We start from the raw sequence: 16,213 nt of genomic DNA on the forward strand, positions 1-16,213 counted from the left end.
AGACTACGAATATCCTCCTCCTTTACTGCCCAAGTCTCACTACCGTACATCATTACACATCAAACACATGTTGCATACAAGGGCCCCTTAGAATCAACTATATAAGAGATGAAAGGGAGGTCGGTTGGTAGGTGAGTGGTGCTGAAGAGTGGCAATGAGTGGGCAGTGGTTGCACTTGTGTATGCAGGTGATGCGCTGATGATGGCGCATGTGAAGTGAAGGTTACTAAGTCGGCCAGAGTTGATACTTAGTATAGTCTGGGCTTTCACCTGACACGACTAGGCCACTCTGAATATTGAATGTTGCAGTGTTTGGCAGATAAATGTAGTGTAGTGTGTAGTTTTTCTGTGCCTGCCCTCCTCTCTTCCCGTTTCTCCCATCTTTCCTGTCACTTCTTATTGCCTTTCTTTCCTTTACAGGTGGCTTTACATTGAGTGACAAGCCAGATGGTTTCCTGTAAGCCAAGAAACCATTTACAACGCTGGGTGGTAACCACATAACCAAACCAAACGTGCTCCCTACGTGTCAACAAGTGGGTTGGTGGAGGGTTAGTGCCCCTCCCTGTAAAACAAGTAACTCATAGTCAAACGGCCACCCCTTACGGGATTATGGCGTCTGGCAATAGATAGATAGAGAGATAGTGTAGATGATCCAGTACAAATGGAAATGTTGAATGGGGGAGAGACACAGGAAGGCGTTTGATTTCTTTATTGTGTCTTTTTCCAGTGTTGTCTGTGGTTTTATCTGGGCCACACACATTGAATCGTGGGTGCCTGAAATACGATAAGCCTTAGTGATGAGTCTCCTTGGTTACTAGTCAGATCAGCCTTACAACTTGACTACACTTGCCCATCACCAGAGTTGAATGGGATTAGGGATCATTGTCAGGTTTGAACCAATATGCTGCAGTCTGTGTGTGTGTGTGTGTGTGTGTGTGTGTGTGTGTGTGTGTGTGTGTGTGTGTGTGTGTGTGTGTGTGTGTGTGTGTGTGTGAGAGAGAGAGAGAGAGACCTTATTTAATTAACACTTCAAGGCTTCCGTAGGGGTAATAGTAAGGTCGTTTGGACCATGAGAGGGTTAAAAGAGGATGTGTGGAGGGGTAAGCTGCTGGTGTTTGAAGGAATTATAGATTACATGGAAGAATGGTACAGAGATACACAGTGTGGGGGAGTTCAAGTATCTAGGAAGTGTTGTGAACAAAAATTGCCAGTTAATTTTAACCTGATAGAGATCCATGACCCCTTTCAGCTCACATGAGGGTCAAGTGTAGTCAGATTGGAGGCTTGGTATCACTACAGTCCATTCACTTTAACTTGGCCTAAATTCTCGTCCTTTTTGCAGCTTATGTCACGTAGCTCAGTGGCAAAAAATAACAGTACTACGGCCCTTCATCCTTTCCATGGAACTTCTTCGTGACTAGCGTGATATTCTAGTGTTTATATCTTGTTACATCTCAGCATTCAAGATGGAGGGATGGCAATTTTAGGCCAAGTTAAAGTGAACAGTGTATAGTAACCAAGGAGACTCTTCCCACACAAGTATGGCTCATCGAAGTTAATGCAACCACGACTTAGTATTCAAATTGTGGGAGTGACCCAGTTCCGTCAGGTGAAGACATCGACTACTGTATGACGGATAGAGTGAAGGAACGGGAGTAACAGGGAAGGGAAGTGGCAGGAGTGTTAAGGGGACTGGCTGTAGATAGTAATGTAAGCGTGGAAGTGAGGAGCATTGCGTGATAGCACCAGTGTCCCTTTTCCAGCAGTAATAAGAAGTAGTGAAGCGTGGATGATGATACAGGAGGCGGTGCTATAGTAGACGGAATATGGTGATGGTTTTGATAGGATATATACCGGTACAAGGCAGACCATGAAGCCGAAGATAGTGTTAGAAGACAGTGTTATAGCGTAGATTAGGAGGAGACAGAGACGAATACACACGGGGAAACAGTAGGTGGTGGTAGTGAACCGTAGTGTTATAGGTAGGAGTGTAGGACAGATACATGGCACAGACCCTGAAACAGAAGACAGTGATTGTTGATGATGGTATTGTAGGTTTTGGTAGGAGGGATACAAACCAGTGGTAGTAGACTGTGGCGTGGTGTTTGTGATAGGACAGATACAAGACACAGACGATGAAACAACAGAAGGTAATAATCAGTGATACTGTGTAGGCAAGGAGGAGGGTAGGGGGGAATACAGCATAGACAGTGAAACGGAAAATTGAAGTAGTAGGCGATGGTGTGGTGTATGTGTTGGTTGGACAGACATAAAACACGGATGGTGAAAGAGAATATAATGGTGGTAGACCGTGGTGTGATGTGGGTTAGGAGGAGGGTAGGAAAGCTAGAAACCTTGGACAGTGAAACAGATGATTTTGGCAGTAGGAGATGAATAATAGTTCTTCAGACATAGTGCGTAGCTGTGCATCATTATCTATATCAGTATCGGCATCGCAGATTGTAATGAAAGAGAATATAATGGTGGTAGACCGTGGTGTGATGTGGGTTAGGAGGAGGGTAGGAAAGCTAGAAACCTTGGACAGTGAAACAGATGATTTTGGCAGTAGGAGATGAATAATAGTTCTTCAGACATAGTGCGTAGCTGTGCATCATTATCTATATCAGTATCGGCATCGCAGATTGTAATGATATGTATGCTGAAGACGAGAAGGCATATATAACCCCTTCACGTAATTTTCATATTTTGTCATTGGATTCAGCGAAAGACCATCCTAGTTATGGGAGAAAATAAATATAAGAAAAGCAGTGGGCTTCATAACCTCTGGCTCAGCATTCAAGCAGGTGTGAGTAATCATTCAAAACACTTGTGCCCCCACCCCTGTCTTCCAGCGTTGTCAGGTTAGCGTTTTTCTGCTAGGTAAGTTATTCACTTCCATTTAGTTACTATTTTAACGTTTCGGGCGCCAACCCTGTTCCTGGTTCATATTAATGATCTCTTATCTGTCACCCACAATCCCACCCACTCATATACAGATGACTCGACATTACATAGTTCATTCACACTCAGACACCCGTTTACAAAGTTTAATATCTCTACCTCTTAACTCAGTACAGCCATCTCCATCAATCAAGACCTATCTACGATCAGTGAATGGGGACAAAACAACTTTGTCTCATTTAATGCTAGTAAAACTAAATATATACAATTTACTAATAGACAGATATTGCCAGATTCGTATATAACCTTTAGTACAACTAATATTCCCATCTCCAAAAGTATTGAAATTCTCGGCGTCTCACTTAACAGTGCCCTCAGCTTGACCTCTCATGTTAGATCACTTGCTAAAACCGCCTCAAAGAAACTTGGACTACCGTACAGAGTCCGTAACTTCTTCACTGACGAGCAGTTAGCAGTGATTTATAAGAGTCATGTGCGCTCTCAGCTTGAATATTGTTTACCCCCATGCAATGGATGTGGAGAGGTTGCATTAAAACAATTAGACAAAATTCAGAACAAGGCTGTTAGAATTATTAACAACCCTGCCATTACAAATAAACTACCTCCCCTACAAGTAAGAAGAAATGTTGCCTCCCTTGCATTATTTTACAGATATTTTTATGGCACATACTCAGAGGAAGTTGCGTCCATGGTGCCACCTCTCCATGCCTTCCCTCGTGTTACACGGGCATCTGGTAGCGCTCGTGACTGGAATGTCACTCAACCATACTGCAAAACTTCTGCCTATCAGAATTCTTTCATTCCCCGTACTGCATCTCTCTGGAACTCGCTTCCCCAGAGTTGTTTCCCTCCAAACTTCAACCTGCAGCTGTTCAAGTCTAACTGTTATAGATATTTTATGAACAGAGGACACCAGTAATCTGGTGTATGGATTATTTTTTTTATTCATTTGTTTTTCCTTCCTCTGTTTTGTTATTTAAAAAAATGTATTCTGTAGATTTGTATAGAAGTGTTTGCTGTATCATAAAGATTTTAGGAGCTATGAAATGCTTTCATAGCGTTTGTTTTATAATATTTAGCAATATATATGCTGTTTTTGACAAGTTTAGCAACATTTCTGAATTCGGTTCAACATCTCGACTTCATCCCCCTCCCCCCTTCTCTCTCCCCTTGCTTACCGTTGACCGCAGAGTGGAGACCGTTGCCATCAGGCCGCTGGATTCCGTACAAAGCTTCATGGCGTTGTTTAACCGCTTGCCTTCCCGTTCTTCCTCCCCTTGCTCGTCTAAAATGCCGTTCGAAACACCTTCTTCACTTCCAGGACTACGGCTTGCTTCTCTTTTAAGCGGTGACGTCCAGCTGAAGCTCATTTTAACACCTTTTTACACGATGTATTGTGGGATCAGCATGTAAGCGTGCGAGGTTCTTTATCGTGGAATCAGCATGTAAATGTGCGAGGTTCTTTTTTTGTGGATTTAGCGTTTAAGGGTGCGAGGTGCTTATCTCCCAGGTTTTGGCGTCGTCGTTGCCATGGTTACCGCGTCACTTGTTTGGTTCTTAAATAGGGTGTGTATAAAGTACTGCAATCTTAATGTATGCACATAAATAATTAAATAAAATATGCATAAAGTAAACATTGATATTATAAATGAATATTTTGTATAGGGAGAATTCCAAGTTAGAGTTTGTTCATAAATACTTAAAATACTTTTCTGAGAGTAGGCTACTTTCGTACCGGTAATTATTTTTTCTTACGCAAGAATAGTTTATCTTCTTACCAAAATGTACATAAGGTTGCATTTTCATGTGAATATTACACGACATGAATGAGTTTTCATTTAAATACTGAATAAGCTGGCAACTGCAGTTAAATGTCTTGAGATTTAAATGTCATCTCATTCATATAGATCTACATGATGGAATAACCTATGCCTGTAAATGGAATTATGCTCCCAACAACACGTAAGTTTATGAATGGCTTTGTACTGTATTTATAAGACAACACAGCCACAGGTGCGTAATTTTTGTACCTTACAGGGAAAGTGGCGGAGGCATGACGTCACGGAGCAAAATGTCGTTCTTCGGTGGAAACCCGCTCGCTACGCCTATCGGGCAGAAAATCGGTAAGTAACCATATTTCTAACTCGCATTCCACCTTCAACGCGACCCTAGTAAGCTATGAATACCCCGGGAGTGATTTGTGATGTGAAATAATAACGTGAATTGAGAGAGGAGGGAGAAATGGCGTTGTTTACAGCGAGGTTATCATGTGAGTCAGCTGATGTCGTCTGCTCCAGGGGGTGTATGTATTAATATTCTCAAGCAGGTGTGATATAAACATTTCCTCCTGAGCCATTTACTACAAGAGGAAATGGCGGAGTGTCTCGTGTTTGTGTATATTTGATATATATGCTGTAGTTTGCTCATGAAGTATGTGGTAAATGAGTGAGTACAATAACATACAGTATTAATTTTACACAACTTCATCTCAAGGAAGGTTTGTAAATATGGAGATATGGGTTGTCAGATCCCAAATGCAGCTCAAAAACCCTGACCTTATTACTGCTGCCTATTTTAGCCATGACTGACAGTTGACATTAGCTTGTGAATGGAGGGTGTGGCGTGTGTAGCGTATTTTAGAACTGTTGTTAGTAGTAAACGGGAATGTGAGTTGATAAGATTTCTGGTTTGCATATCGTATTTCCATAAGATTTTTTTTGTTCGTAGAAGTAGCTCCGTAGCTGTGGATGGTAATAATTCCACTGTTCTTATGAAATAATCCAATAGGTTGTATAACTGATGAGTTTGGTAGCTTGTATGTGTAGTATGTGAACTCGAGTATATGTCAAGAAAATGCAATGGCTGTCATAGTAGTCATATGGCAAAGTTGTTCTTGTCTGTCAAGTCTTGCCTGTGGTTACCTTGCCAAGTAAGACGTGTCACCTGAGTTAATCCCTTGACACACTTGAATTTTGTGCATCTGTATAACCATGGAATCTTGACATTTCTGTTTGCCAGACAGTATATCGTACAGTGTGCAGACTGTTATCCTGTATGAAACTTACCTTCAGGTGACCACCAACAGTTATGAAATTCATGCTGAAATACTACCCAGGAACTGGTGGAACAGGATGTGTGGGAGAGAGTGTGGAGGATTGTGCTTGGTTTGTCATGTTTGGTCAGAGTACCTGGGCCATGGTTGGTTTGGTTAGGTTAGCTTTGGTAAGTGTCAGTGGGGAGTTTATATTAAAGATGAAAATTGAGTGAGTAGCAATGGAAAACACCAGAATAGCATATTACTTTACTAAAAATGAAGTACAGGATGATCTTCGCTTTTTTTTTTTTTTTTTTTTTTTTTTTTTTTTTAGGTTAATAGTTGATTAATCATCTCAGCTGAGTATGTCTGTGTAATGTATAGTTACCCATTTTCAAAAGTAAACTTCACCTATCAAAGACATGGTAAGGCAATTGCTAAATTTTGGATTTCATTCCAACATTCGTATTTCAGATTCAAAAAGTTTTCTTACAACTTCATGCCCTTTATATGGAGTCATTATGAAATGGATTAGATGTAAATATTTGTATTTGATATCAGAGAAGGAAGTCTGATGACATCATGTGTTATAGTATGTGTTTGACACAGAGAAGGAAGTCAGATGACATCATGAGCTATGGTATGATGACTTAGTCATGCTGTGGTCTTAGTCACAAGTGAGGCAGCTTGATGTGTAATATATTTCAGAACATTGCTAACTCCTTAACCATGAGGGTGTCATTATTATTTGTCATGCAGTCATGGACTCATTTGAACTGTGAACATGGTGGACTGCAAGTTGAAGTTGCCCTTCTCCTGCAGTCCACCATCCTCTTTGTGGGCCAGGTATAGGGAGGGAATTGAAGGACGTTTGTATAACTTGACAGTGGGCCTGTCTGAATGTGTCGAAAGAGCCCGCTCCTGCAGTATTTTATACTCACTATCTTGTGACAGTTTTTTTTTTTCAGCTTAGGTTAGACCTTTTGGCCATAGGGGATAGCTAGCTGCTGCCCATTACCACCAGGAGGCACTCTGGCTGAATAGAATGATGTAACAGCAAGCATAAACTCTTAAGAAAGATGCTATAATGAAGGTGTTAAGTTCATAATGTATGGCAGTGTTTCAGTAAGGGATAGCTGCCAGTCCCACAATGTCCTCTTCATAGATTTGGGACCTGGGGTTAGGCTGCCATTCCCAAGAGCATTGTAAGGTTAGATCATCTTAGTCTGTTGGTGCCATAGCATTTTGCATGGTAGAAAAGCCTGCTGAAACTTTAGCATTCGGTGTTTCAGCCACGTGCTTTATGCCCGTCCACGACTCAGGAGTGTTGTATGAGAAGATTACCACAAACATTAATACACAGGCAGAGAAAATGTAATGTGGTATAGTACTGTATTTAAAATGGGTAGAAAAAAAAACATATTGGGCATGTCTGTTGGGTCTGCAGGGTTTCACTTTGCATTTTGTAGGATATTCATTGTATGTGTGTGTGTGTTTTGTCTTTTTGTCATGTTTTTTGCCGATTCATAAGTAACAAAATATCTTATAGTCCTTCACATGCTTCGTCCACTATTTCCCTTACTGCAGACACTTATGCTGCACATCCTGTACCACTTTGGAAACATTTTGTTATCGCTCGCCATACATCACGGTCTCTTACTCTCGTGTCTTATGCATTTGTATTTATTGTTGGTGACGTTTTGTTGTGGACCCAGGCCCATCCTAGACATGAACCTGGTGGACATCAGGCTAAAGTTGCTCTTCTCATGCATTGTACTCCTTGAGGGATATGAAGACTGTTGAGGGACATTTATACACTACTGGTATAACAGGACATGCCCAACCACCCGGAACTGTTGTCACTACCTTGTTATTATGTCCCTCTTCAGCACCCTGCCTACAGTATTCAACAGATATTCTTTGTTTTCTCTCACTTCAGTCACTGTGGTATTACTTTTGTACAGCATAAGAAAACAGTGAACCATTTTGCAGTCACGCTGGTACATATCCAGGCTCTCTGGTATATTTTCCATTAACAGGTCAGTGTATTCTCCCCACTACATCTTATCACTTTTCCACGTGCCCTATCAACACCTGGTGCCCTCCCAATTTTTGGCTTTTTCACACCCCTAGATTTCAGCCATTAATCTATGCCTGTATGCCTCATTCCTTTCCCTTGTGTACCAGCAAGCTCAGTTGTATTAACTTCTTTATCCTGAGTTTGTAATTTTCAGTTTATTTTTTGCTGTTACCGGATGATTTACTGTATTAAGTTTTAGTAGTTATCTTGTAGTGAGGGGGTCATTGAAAGCTTAATTTAGTCTCACTCCATTCAGGAAGTTTCTTCAAAGTTCATGAATCTTTCTGAATGGAAGAATCAGTACATCATTGAGGTAATGATGTCACCTATTGTCATTATGTTTCCTGAGGGTTGATATGCTTGTATACTGTATTTTGTAATTTGGGTGTTATATCTGTATATTTGGTGCAATATATGACGGTACAAGTACATTGTATATCACACGTGATGCTTGGTGTCTCTGATATTTTACAGATGCAGGGTATGAATACAGTACATAAGCATGCTTGCCCTCTCTTATATGATAATATATACAGTACATATACAAGCACATAGTCATGCATGCTCTCTCTTGTATGATGTTCTTCAGAAACTGATCTTGAATCTGGATTTCCTTGTCACATTGTCTGTGAGTCAGTCAGCTTCTAGAGGACACCAGCCAAGCATTACCCTTCACACTTGTTGCTTTTGTTGGTGTTGTACATTGTTTTTGTTTTCATTATTATTATTATTTTTTTATATATATATTTTTTTTCACTCATAAAGTATCATTATTGTCATAATTATTATCCTAACTTCTTTTCCCAGTTGAGAGTGGCTTGAAGTAGTATTAAGCAAGAAGAGAATGAAAATTATAGAAGTGTTAGTTCTTTACATCCTTAGCATGGCCAGTGAAATTGGCCACACACTCTTTCACATCTCTCTTTTATTATTGCTGGGGTTTCTTTCACTGTTTATTACCTCTTATGCATTACCCTTGTTATGATTACAGTATTATCTGTTATTATTATGATTATTATTTACAGTATTTTAGTGGTAGGTGGTGGCAACCAGCATCCACTCACTTGATGTGGTGCTTCCTACTTCTTCCTTATCCTTTATCATTCTTTTTCTGTGCCAGCCCTCCTCTCTTCCTATTTCTCCCATCTTTCCTGTCACTTCTTATTGCTTTTCTATCCTTTACAGGTGGCTTTACATTGAGTGACAAGCCAAATGGTTTCCTGTAAGCTAAGAAACCATTTACAATGCTGGGTGGTAACCATATAACCAAACCATACGTGCTCCCTATGTGTCAACAAGTGGGTTGGTGGAGGGTTAGTGCCCCTCCCCGTAAAACAAACAACTCATAGTCAAATGGCCACCCCTTGCAGGATTATGGCTTCTGGCAATAGATAGATAGATAGATAGATAGATAGATTATATATTTTTTTATTTATTTTTATATACTACATTTTTTTTTTTCTGATTTGTCATTATGATTGTCAAGGCACCTGTAGGCTTAATGGTTGGAACATCACAGTTGAAGTGACGGTCTTCCAGAGTTTTGATCCCCAAGAGGTGACTTTTTTATTTATTTATTTTTTAATTTTTAATTTATTTATTTTTTTAATGGTACCGGGGGAAATAGGCTCGTAATCTACCTCATACTGGACTATGGTAGCTTAGCCGCGGGGCCCAAACACCGTGAAGAGTGTAATATGGGATTGACAGTTGCCGTTTATTACTATTATAACTGTATATCCTCAGTATCAGTTTATGCAGGCTACTGGTTGTAATAGTTTCTGATTTTCCATACAGTCATCCTTGATTTTAAGTCACGTTTAATCTAAAATATTACAACTTTTCCCATGTAGTTCGATAGTAGTAGTAGTAGTAGTAGTAGTAGCTCATGTTCATCTGAAATGTGAACCCAGTGGACTGCTGGCTGAAGTTGCCTCCTTCCTGCAGTCCACCATCCACTACTTGGGGCATCATAGGTGGATGAACGACATTTGTAACACCAGGTGAAAACCGGTGCAGTCAGACTGGAAGATCAGTACCATTTTAATCAAAGAGAATCGTTCATTCCTCATAACTAAGTCACTGAATATCTTGCAGCCACGATTTGGTACCTACATTCAAGTTGGACACATATTGACTGACATTAATTATGAAGCACATCCATTCTTAGTGATATTCTTGCTAGTATAGGAGATGTCATGACACCTTATAATCATCAGTATATAAATTGTATTCAGGGGGTTAATTAGGACTTAGATTTGATGAACCCAAGCACACAGTATGTATTTGTTACCTTGGCAGGCAGGGAGTGGTGAAAGCAGAGGGTGGGTGTGGCTGGTGGAGGTCAGGGAGGCGTGACATGACACACTAGGGCCCGTGGAGTGTATAGTGATAATTCTGCTGTACATGCTATACTTTTTTCACTTTACTATGTCCTATAATTGCCATTTCTCTTTAATGCAGAGTTGTAACAATAAATTAACACTAGAATATGATGACATGTGTAAAGAAACATTTTGGAAAGGATAGAGATTCATAGCATTGTATTTTTGTGTCACTGAACTATGTGAAAGAAGCTGTAAAACAATAATGTCCAAGTCAGAGTGAAAGAACTCTAGGTGCCTTGTAGTGAGTGATTAAAATACCCAGTTGTTGTGACAGCCATCCGTAGGTCTAAACTCCAGGAGGTGAGTGGAGGCTTTTCAGTCATGTAATGCCACCAAGGGAAGTATGCTGGTCATCTACCCTCACATGTACTGAACAAGGGTAGCCCAGTCTGAGGTCCCTGCACCTCAGATGGCTGTTATTAGAATTGGCTGTTATTATTTTTTCCTTAATCACCATAAAACCACTGGAGAAGCCATCATAGTTCATATCTATCGCCAGCCCTTCATTTCATAGACACCATATTTGTTTCATTTTTGCAACTTACAGATGATTTGTTTGAACTTTTAAAAGGCCTCATGTTTTGAATATATGAATGAAGGATAACATCTTTGTATATCTCAGCCCTTAAGTTTGAAAAGTCTCTCCAGAGCTTAGTTAAGTTTTATAGAGGTAGTAACAATAAAATACATAAGGCATCACCACATGTTAGGGGTCCCGAACGGGATTGAGGCTTCTGGCAATAGATAGATAGATAGACAATTCTTATTTCCTTTTGACATAATAAAATCATATAGTAACCCTGAGTCAGATATCCAGATGTAGTAATAGCAGTGAAATAGTTCTAGTTATGCCTGGAAGTTTTTGTATTCAGAGTGGTCCATACATAATGCTCCTCTTCCACTCAGCTGGGCAAGTTCTTGTGTGTTTTGGGGGTGGCTGAGTCAGTGTTATCAATATTTGCCATGCATCATATACATTTCCTACTCCCACTGTAATACCCACACCCACACCTGGAAACTGAGCTGTCCCCCCAACACATGAGATACCTTGATGCAAGTTTCTCATAGAGTGCTACATCATGGACCACCCTGCATATTGTTTGTCCTCCCAAGCTGACCTGGATGTGAGTTCATTAAAGAAAGGGTTAGAAACAATGTCCATATATAGTTTAACACCTTAACGTTGATGATGTAAAGTGACCTCATTTCCTCTTCTCCTATTCATGCTACCACCTGTTACCTTTACAGTATTAATTGTAGTGGGAAAGCCCGCACATTAAGGAGGTTTGCCTCTTAAATCCAGGTGGCACCATTGTTAGAGTATTCTTGATGCAACTTGACCATTTTACTAGTCTCAAGAAAAGTCTTTTATATTGACAGGGTTTATTAATGCTAAGTCTAATCCCTCCAGTGTAACAGGTCTTGCCAAAACTTAATAATATTTTCTGATAGCAGCAAGGACAAACTAAAAGAACATCACCTAAAATATCTGTAAAGGACTTAGTAATTGTCATTTACTAACATCGATGGTTAAATTTGGATACTCCGACCTGTGTTGGTGTGTGAGGGAAGATGGTACAAGGGACTGTGTGTGTGTGTGTGTGTGTGTGTGTGTGTGTGTGTGTGAGATGGGGTGTGTTAAAGAGGTGGGGGCAGAGACAGTGGTGGAAGGAAGGAAGGTGTAGGGGTAGAGAATAGCAGGTGGTGGAAGGAGAGAGAGAGAGAGAGATAGCAGTATTTATGGAATAGTATTTTCAGTGATAAATAAACCCCTAGAATTCATTGACTCTTTTACTTTATTCTTTCTACCACCAGACAGTTTTACTCGGCTTTGGAAAGAGGCATTGAAGCAGAGGGGTTAGATATAGCCTTCATTAACCCCTGCAGTAAGACAGGCATATTTTGAGTGGAATAAAATCACGTGAGAGTAGCAAAAATAAAGTGTTGAAATGCATCACCGGAGAGATTGACCAGGAAAGTGTGGAAGGGGGGAAAAGGAGGGGGAGGTCGAGGATGAGGCAGAGGGGATGGGGTGAAGAGTTGTATGGATGGGGATGGTGTGAGTTGGAGGGATGGCAGCTTGATGGTGGAGAACAGATTGACAGGGAGGCAGTGTGTTCATGGCAATACCCTCTTGAGATTATGGTATCTGGGCATAGGTAGATAGGTATGGGAACAGTACATATGACTAGATAAGTAGATAAATAGCTAGATGGATAGAGACATGAAGGAAATACATAAGTGTGTCATACAGTACTGTTTACTCACTCAGGTTAAGCCACTTATGTTATTTATATATAGTACAATAGAGGTCGTGAGTACAAAAGAGCAGAGGTCGTGTATAGAGAGAGAGTCAGTGACCATGATCCCATCTTTGACAGCTGCAGGGGTATTTGATGCCATTTTAAAGTATTTTCTATCTATCTATCTATTGCCAGATGCCTCAATCCCATTTGGGGTGGCCACAAACAAATCACCTCCAAGTCGCCCTGTCCCCCGCCATTTCACTCCCCTGCTTCCAACTCACACCCCCCTCTCTCATATACCTCTCCACCCCATCCCTCCATCTCATCCTCGGCCTCCCCCTCCCTCTTCCCCCCTCCATCTCACTCACATACACTCTCCTCGTCAGTCTTTCACCCTCCATCCTCTCCACATGGCCAAACTACCTCAGTGTGTTCCTCATAACGCTTCCTATCACATCCACATCCACACCACAACGCTCCTTTATATCCTCATTCATCAGCCTGTCTCTCCATGTGACTCCACAGTATTTTACTGTATAGATTATCTTCTAGGAGGATTTGGAGATTTTGTAACCTTGTCCATATACAGTACCTTCGCGTCCAACACGCGTTTGTCCAGCACAGAGAGCAATAATTAGTAAGATTTAATTCGATTTAATTACTGTAACACGGGTGCATTAGCATAACATGGACGGAGCTCAGAAGTGGGCGAAATCCGCAGAGTTCGCCTCTAGCACGATCATCCCTGGTCCAACACGGTCATACTGGACGTTCCCGTGATGCTGACAGCCAATAAAAACTTCCGATCAAGTACCCGGTAGCCTCCCCTGCCCACTATCGTGAGGTGATCGTGAAGCTGCCCAATTAAAAACGCTTCTTCTGTCACGTGATGTTTTGTTTAAATTTCTCCCGCCACAGCGCCACTCAGTCGCATAATTCACATTGGAAGGTGCTTTTTTCTTTCTACATTTTCTTCCCTTGCTACTACATTTTACCCAGCTCACGATGCCTAGGAAGCCTTCTGAGAACCCCAAGAAGTGTTGGCACCTCCTTCAGGCCACCAAGCTAGAAAGCATTGACAGGAAGAAGAAAGGGGAGAGGAAAGTTGACATTGCCAAGGCCTACGACATGAATGAAGCCAACGTGAGGACCATAATAAAAAACCAAGACAAGATCCTGGCAGCAGTGAAGGCTTACAGAGTGCTAGGACAGGCAAAAGCAGGACCTTCCATGGCTGTGGACGAAGATAGTGATTCTGAGTGTGATTTCGAAGGATTTATGAGGGAGGTTGAGGAGGAGCAGCAGCCATTACCCGCTAGTGACGCCAGCAGCCATCCTCCGGGGACCCAATAGGTCTACCTACAGCCTTGGATACCACCTTCCATTCCCAGCAAGCCCACTAACACTATCCTAAAAGGTTAGTTATCGTTCATAGCACAGTACCATTTATTATAATTACAGTAGTACCAGTATATGTATAGGTATATGGTAGGTATTTAGGGTGACTTTTCCTAGGGTTGCTGACATAATTCATTTTTCCCCATAAGCTCTGTTGTTTGTCCAACACGTTTTTGGTCCAACACGGGACCCATGCATGACAATATTACCGTGTTGGACGCGAGGGTACTGTACTCTTCTTTTTTTCTATAATAAATATACTACTCTAAATTGGCCAAAAATTGACAACTCTCCCCCTTGAATGCAGAGTTGTAGCATTAGATTAATGCCAGTCATGAAAAGGGCTGTGGAAATGATGTAGAGCCAGACCGTTGCCTTTTTCTGCCACTGTGTTACATGAAATAAGCTACAAAAGGATGAAATTCTAGGTCAATTTAGAAAGTACAGTGATATATATACCGTATATATATAATGTTACACCTCAGTATCCTCTGTGTATGATACTGATGGAACTTTGCATATTACACCTCAGTATCCGCTTTGTATGATATTGTTGGAACTATGTTGATTTCAGAGCAGTATAAATAACAATTATACAAGAAAATGTTGAAAATCTTTCTATCTATCTATTGCCAGACGCCTCAATCCCGTTTGGGGTGGCCACAAACAAATCGCCGCCAAGTCGCCCTGTCCCCCGCCATTTCACTGCCCTGCTCCCAACTCACACGTCTCTCTCTCATATGCCTCTCCACCCCATCCCTCCATCTCATCTTGAAAATGTAATATGAATAATAATTTGCAAAGGAAGAAATGCAGGAAGTCTCTTATGTCACTTATAATACAGCTCACATCTTCATACTCAGTGTCTTGCATCTTTTAACCAACATGCAAGAGAAGTTAAATTGTAATATGCATGGTTAATTGCTAAGGAAGAAGTGCCGTGAAACCTCCTGTGTCACTTAAGGTACGACCTGCATTGTCGTTTTATGTTACATCTTTTTAACTAATATAGGGTACAAATTTTGTAAGGTGTTGTATGCATGAATTACTAGGGAAGAGATGCTTGCTGAATTCCTATGTCACTTTGATTACTGCCCACATTGTCATACTCTCTCTGTTACAGGTATTAACATTGTTTTTTTTTCTTTTTTTCTCCATTAGTTGCAGATTTTGATACTGTGTAGAGCCTGAAAAAATAGTGTGTTGTTGGAAATGGATTGCCACAGTTTCTCCAATCTGTGTGATAAAAAATTATGTACAGTATATTAATACATATTTTGTTATAGTTTTAAAAATTGATTACGTGGTCAGGGCTTTCAAATTTAGACCCCCAAAAGACACAGATGGATAGGTGGACAGACAGACAGACAGACAGACAGATGAACAGGGGGAAGGGAAATGAGGGAGGGAGAATGAGGGCAAGATGGTGAATGAGGGAGACAGTGCAAGAGGGAAGGGAAGGGTAGGGAGAGAGGGTGGGAGGAGGGAGAGAGAGAGAGAGAGAAAGAAAGGGTGGGGAGGAGAGGGAGAAATTGTGCAAGAGGTTGGGGAAGGGGGGAGGAAAAAAGAGTGGAAGAGGGTGTAGAAGGGGAGGGAGAAAATGACAAGAAGCTGGGTGAGAGGGAGGGGGCAGAGTGAGACATGTGAGGAGGAGGAAGGGAAAAAGAGAGAGAAATTAGTAAAAAAATGGGGACGTGGTAGTAGAGAATAGTTGAAGGAGATTAGAGGGAGAGATAGTGAGGGAAGTTGGAAAGGAAAGTAGAAGAAGAAAAGTTGGTGAGAATGTCAAGATAGAGAGAGGGAAAGTGGTTGGAAGGTAGGGGGGAGGAAGTGGGTGGGGAGGAGTTTGAGAGAATGGGTGTGTGTATGTGTGGAGAGAGAGAGAGAGAGAGAGAAATTACCCACCATCTGCGACTACTTTTACTCTCTGTAACATGACACCTCATTCTCGTCACACTACACCACCTCATCACATTTCCTCTCTCTTATCTACAGTATATTTCTTTGCCTTCATTGTATTTCTTCCTCCTCACTTTTATTTGTACTCTTTACTGTATCTATCATTCCCTTTCTTTTTCTCTTTGCTCATGTTATGCCTCTTCTAACCACACACACACACACACACAGTACCACATTCTCAAACCTTC

General features: G+C 41.1%; 2 protein-coding genes across 3 annotated transcripts in view; one reads left to right on the forward strand and one right to left on the reverse strand.

Annotated features, from left to right (window-relative positions):
- Window positions 1–4,291, reverse strand: part of LOC145397665 (dynein regulatory complex subunit 3-like) — a 35,776-nt gene extending 31,485 nt beyond the window's left edge. The window contains exon 1 of the mRNA XM_080270705.1: window positions 4,100–4,291. Within this exon, the coding sequence (XP_080126831.1) occupies window positions 4,100–4,291 (192 nt within the window). The remainder of the gene's footprint in view (window positions 1–4,099) is intronic.
- LOC145397627 (TOM1-like protein 2) overlaps window positions 1–16,213 on the forward strand; it is a 62,997-nt gene that overhangs the window by 19,427 nt on the left and 27,357 nt on the right. For both annotated transcript variants that reach the window (XM_080270667.1, XM_080270668.1), the window contains exon 2: window positions 4,959–5,044. In XM_080270667.1, coding sequence (XP_080126793.1) covers window positions 4,975–5,044 — 70 coding nt within the window. In that variant the 5' untranslated portion in view covers window positions 4,959–4,974. The remainder of the gene's footprint in view (window positions 1–4,958; window positions 5,045–16,213) is intronic.

This window comes from Coenobita brevimanus, chromosome 42 (genome assembly GCF_032717465.1).
Source record: "Coenobita brevimanus isolate Jiangsu-jjx chromosome 42, ASM3271746v2, whole genome shotgun sequence".
In the NCBI taxonomy this organism is placed as follows: Eukaryota; Metazoa; Arthropoda; class Malacostraca; order Decapoda; family Coenobitidae; genus Coenobita; species Coenobita brevimanus.